The following is a 4,015-nucleotide window of genomic DNA, read 5'->3' as shown; positions in this document are numbered from 1 at the left end:
TAGTCCACCTTGGAAAAGAGGGGTGCTCAATGCTGTTATTCCACTTGGATGTTTCCCTTCACTGATCTAGTTGATGGAGGCTAGTGCATGTAGTGGCGTGACGAGTACAAGGATAAGAATTAGTTTGTTAGACGTTATATGACTGAATGTCCACTAGTTACATATCTGAACGCACCCACCTAAGAGCGCCCCCTGGCGCGTTTGATGAGAAGGACAGTGAGGAGACAAGCCAGAGCCCGTCCAGCTACGCCGCCTCTCATTGGTCAATATGCCCTGACGTCACGTCGTCTGCTGTAAGGGATATAAGATGGCGGCCGGACCGTTTATTGTTAGATAAGGCAGGGAAAACATACCGTCTTCATCTTCCATTAGCCATTTGTCGTCGTTCCCAAAGCTGAGCATGAACACCACACGTCCGGAAGGGGCGGCAGCAGACAGCCTACAGGAGGGAAAGGTAAGGAAGGGCAGGAAACCACATACAGGTCCGATCATGGTTTGCGTTCCAGCCCGGTCCGTCCTGTCAGTGATGTAACCTCCAGGCCGACCCTGGCGTTTCCCGTCCTACAGAAGCTGAACCCAGGCTGCGGCGAACGGGACCGACAAGGGAACTGCCGCCGATCCTAGCTAAAATGTCGTATTCGGCCCGTTCGCATATGAGTGCTATATATAATCAGTAGCGACAACATAATTTGACACTGTATTGATATTGCTATTATGTACTGTTACATGTTATGTTATGTACTGTAAAAGGGCTTTTGTTGTACCGTACTGTAGGATGTACCGTACTGTACGATACTTGTAAGGCTGGGCCTGAGATTTTATTTGCAAGTTGAAAAACTTTACAGGATTAAATACATGGAAGCAATTCAACATTTAACAAAACTTAATTTAAGGGACATTTTATCGATTTTCTATTGAACAACGCCCGATTGATATATGAAATTACCATAAAGTACAAATTATATTTGGAGGCAAATGAGCCCACCGTTCAGTACTGCACTAAGGCGGGGGTTTACTACATGTGTAGTACCAGGACCCCCCCCCCCCCCCCACTTTCTCACATCCCCCCCATTCCAACATACCCCTCCCCCTTCTCACATACCCCCTCCCCCTCTCACATACCCCCTCCCCCTTCTCACGTACCCCCTCCCCCTTCTCACATACCCCCTCCCCCTTCTCACATACCCCCTCCCCCTTCAAGGGGGACATGTCCACAGCAGCTGGGTTTATGTATGTTTCCAATATTGTTCTTGTTTGTTTCCATGTATGGTACTTGTATTTTTCCATATATGGTGCTTGTATTTTTCAATATATGGTTCATGTATGTTGCTAAATATGGTTCATGTATGTTGCCAAGTATGGTTCATGTATGTTGCCAAATATGGTTTATGTATGTTGCCAAATATGGTTCATGTACTAGTACGTTGCCATATTTTGGTCATGTAGGTTTTCCATATGCAGAGCAGCAGAATTCTTACAGTAACAAACCTCCCCCCCAGGCTGCAGTGGTATGCTCCTGTGGTGACGGGTTCCACCTGCTGAGGGAAAAAGACAGAAGCGGCAGCGACTCGGGAATTTCTGACAGCTCCTCTGTGGGAAACTCTGACTGCGTTGCCATGACGACAGAAGCTGATGAACCCCTGCTGAAACCCAATCCCCACAGGTGGGAGTGCTGGTCTTTCATCTGCACACACACACACACACACGTGCACGCACACACACACACACACACACACACACACACACACACACACACACACACACACACACACACACACACACACACACACACAAACACGCGCGCGCACGCACACACACACACACATACATACACACACACATGCTCTGATGTTATATCCCTATGTTTGGTCAGGTTTGTGGTTTCCGTAGTTACAGTGTTTCATGGACAAATGTCCCTGTGTTTATTCATTACTGATGTCACTGTGTTTACGCAGGTTTGTGGTTTCTGTAGTAACTGTTTGTTTCTTTATTCAGGTTTGTTGTTTTCCCCATTCGGTATCACGACATGTGGGACTTCTACAAAAAGGCGCAAGCCTCGTTCTGGTGCGCAGAAGAGGTGGATCTTGGGAAAGACATGGCGGACTGGTGTAACCTGAAACCAGCGGAGCGCCGGTTCCTCTCGCACGTGCTCGCCTTCTTCGCCGCCAGCGACGGGATCGTCAATGAGAACCTGGTGGAACGCTTCTGCCAGGAAGTTCAGGTAAGGAGTAAACACACACGCGCACGCACACACACACACACTCCCACATACACACACACACACACACACACATACACGCACACACACATGCGCACGCACACACACACACGCGCGCGCACACACACACACACTCCCACATACACGCACACACACACACGCGCACGCACATGTTCCCTGCCCTGTAACTAAACTCTTCAAGGAGGTGCAGGTAAAGAAGTTCCAAGTTGTCAATACATATCAATCTATTTCAACTTAAGCATCGAACATGTATTTCGTGACAATGCGTCCCTGCTCAAACATGTTGCCTGTTCTGTAACTACCTGATGTTCCCTGTTGTCTCCAGGTCCCGGAGGCGCGGTGTTTCTATGGTTTCCAGATCGCCATGGAGAACATTCACTCGGAGATGTACAGCCTGCTGATCGACACGTACATCCGGGACCCTGCGGAGCGGCAGCAGCTGTTCCGGGCGGTGGAGACGATGCCGTGCGTGCGGCGCAAGGCGGACTGGGCGCTGACATGGATCTCCGGCTGCAACGCCAGCTTCGGGGAGCGTCTGGTCGCCTTCGCCGCCGTGGAGGGCGTGTTCTTCTCGGGGTCCTTTGCAGCCATCTTCTGGCTGAAGAAACGCGGCCTGATGCCGGGCCTGACCTTCTCTAACGAACTAATTAGCCGTGACGAGGGCTTGCACTGCGAGTTCGCCTGTCTGCTGTTTAAGCACCTGAACCACCGGCCCAGCCCGGAGAGAGTCGCACACATCATCGGCCAGGCGGTGAGCATCGAGCAGGAGTTCCTGACGGAGGCCATGTCCGTGGCCATGATCGGGATGAACTGCCAGCTCATGAAGACTTACATCGAGTTTGTAGCCGACCGTCTGCTGACCGAGCTCGGCTGTCCAAAGGTTTACTCCGTGGAAAACCCGTTTGACTTTATGGAAAATATTTCCCTTCAGGGGAAAGCAAACTTCTTTGAGAAGAGGGTAGCTGAGTACCAAAAAGCCAATGTGCTAACACCGGAGGACATGAGGCATGGGTTCACATTAGACGCAGAGTTCTAACTAGTGTAGTGTAAGACATGGGTTCACATTAGACGCAGAGTTCTAACTAGTGTAAGACATGAGACATGGCTTCACACTAGACGCAGAGTTCTAACTAGTGTAGTGTAAGACATGGGTTCAGTGTAGTACATGAGGCATGGGTTCACATTAGACGCAGAGTTCTAACTAGTGTAGTGTAAGACATCCGTTCAGTGTAGTACATGAGGCATGGGTTCAGACTTCTAGGGTAAGACATGAAACATGGCTAGAATTCTAGTAAAATTTACTGAAAACAATTCTTGACAGTATTAATATTAAGTTAACTTGTCAAAGTGGCTTCAGGGCCATGAAATAATCAAAGTATATCTCTGTAAGAAGACCTGATGATGGTGGCAGCTGTCGTAGTGATGTAGATCTGAACAAGGTGCCACAAAATAACTCCTGTAGGTGTCTCTGTGTTATTTATATTATTTATAACAGTAAAGAATAAATATCAATATAATCAAGAAGCACAGTTGTCTACAGTGGTGTTGATTTTATTGCATGACATGACATACCAATCACAGTGAACATGCAACATTTCCCCGTACGAAATACCAGTATACCTGCATTTCCTCCTACACAATCATGTGTTGTATCTGAAAGGCAGCCAGGATTTGAGGCCAGCAGTAAACACTTCAGTACAGGACACATTTTTTTAATATACCCAAAATGCTAACACACAGTTTTAGATAGATTGGAATGCCTTTGTAGTGAACAGA

The 4,015-nt window shown here is 48.1% G+C and overlaps 1 protein-coding gene across 2 annotated transcripts; it reads left to right on the top strand.

The window, feature by feature from the left end:
• The first annotated feature begins 270 nt into the window (after nt 1-270).
• Nucleotides 271-3,763, top strand: LOC136438439 (ribonucleoside-diphosphate reductase subunit M2 B-like). Of its 2 annotated transcripts, XR_010756424.1 has the most exons (5): nt 271-454; nt 1,500-1,663; nt 1,996-2,221; nt 2,565-3,409; nt 3,481-3,763. XR_010756424.1 is itself a non-coding variant. In XM_066433211.1 (4 exons), the coding sequence occupies exons 1-4, from the start codon at nt 401-403 to the stop codon at nt 3,273-3,275; spliced, it is 1,155 nt and encodes a 384-aa protein (XP_066289308.1). In that variant the 5' UTR covers nt 271-400; the 3' UTR covers nt 3,276-3,763. The 2 variants fall into 2 exon arrangements, 1 of the variants encoding a protein (XP_066289308.1); XM_066433211.1 differs by having other exon boundaries at nt 2,565-3,763.
• The last annotated feature ends 252 nt before the right edge of the window (nt 3,764-4,015 follow it).

This window comes from Branchiostoma lanceolatum, chromosome 7, assembly GCF_035083965.1.
Source record: "Branchiostoma lanceolatum isolate klBraLanc5 chromosome 7, klBraLanc5.hap2, whole genome shotgun sequence".
Lineage (NCBI taxonomy): Eukaryota > Metazoa > Chordata > Leptocardii > Amphioxiformes > Branchiostomatidae > Branchiostoma > Branchiostoma lanceolatum.
This window is presented reverse-complemented; position numbering and strand designations above follow the sequence as displayed.

Excerpts from the sequence above, each read along its gene's own strand:
- LOC136438439 (XM_066433211.1), top strand. The coding sequence starts at position 401 with ATGAACACCACACGTCCGGAAGGGGCGGCAGCAGACAGCCTACAGGAG. Across the intron at positions 455-1,499 it reads ACAGCCTACAGGAGGGAAAG|GCTGCAGTGGTATGCTCCTG; the intron begins GTAAGGAAGGGC and ends CCTCCCCCCCAG. Across the intron at positions 2,222-2,564 it reads GCTTCTGCCAGGAAGTTCAG|GTCCCGGAGGCGCGGTGTTT; the intron begins GTAAGGAGTAAA and ends TGTTGTCTCCAG.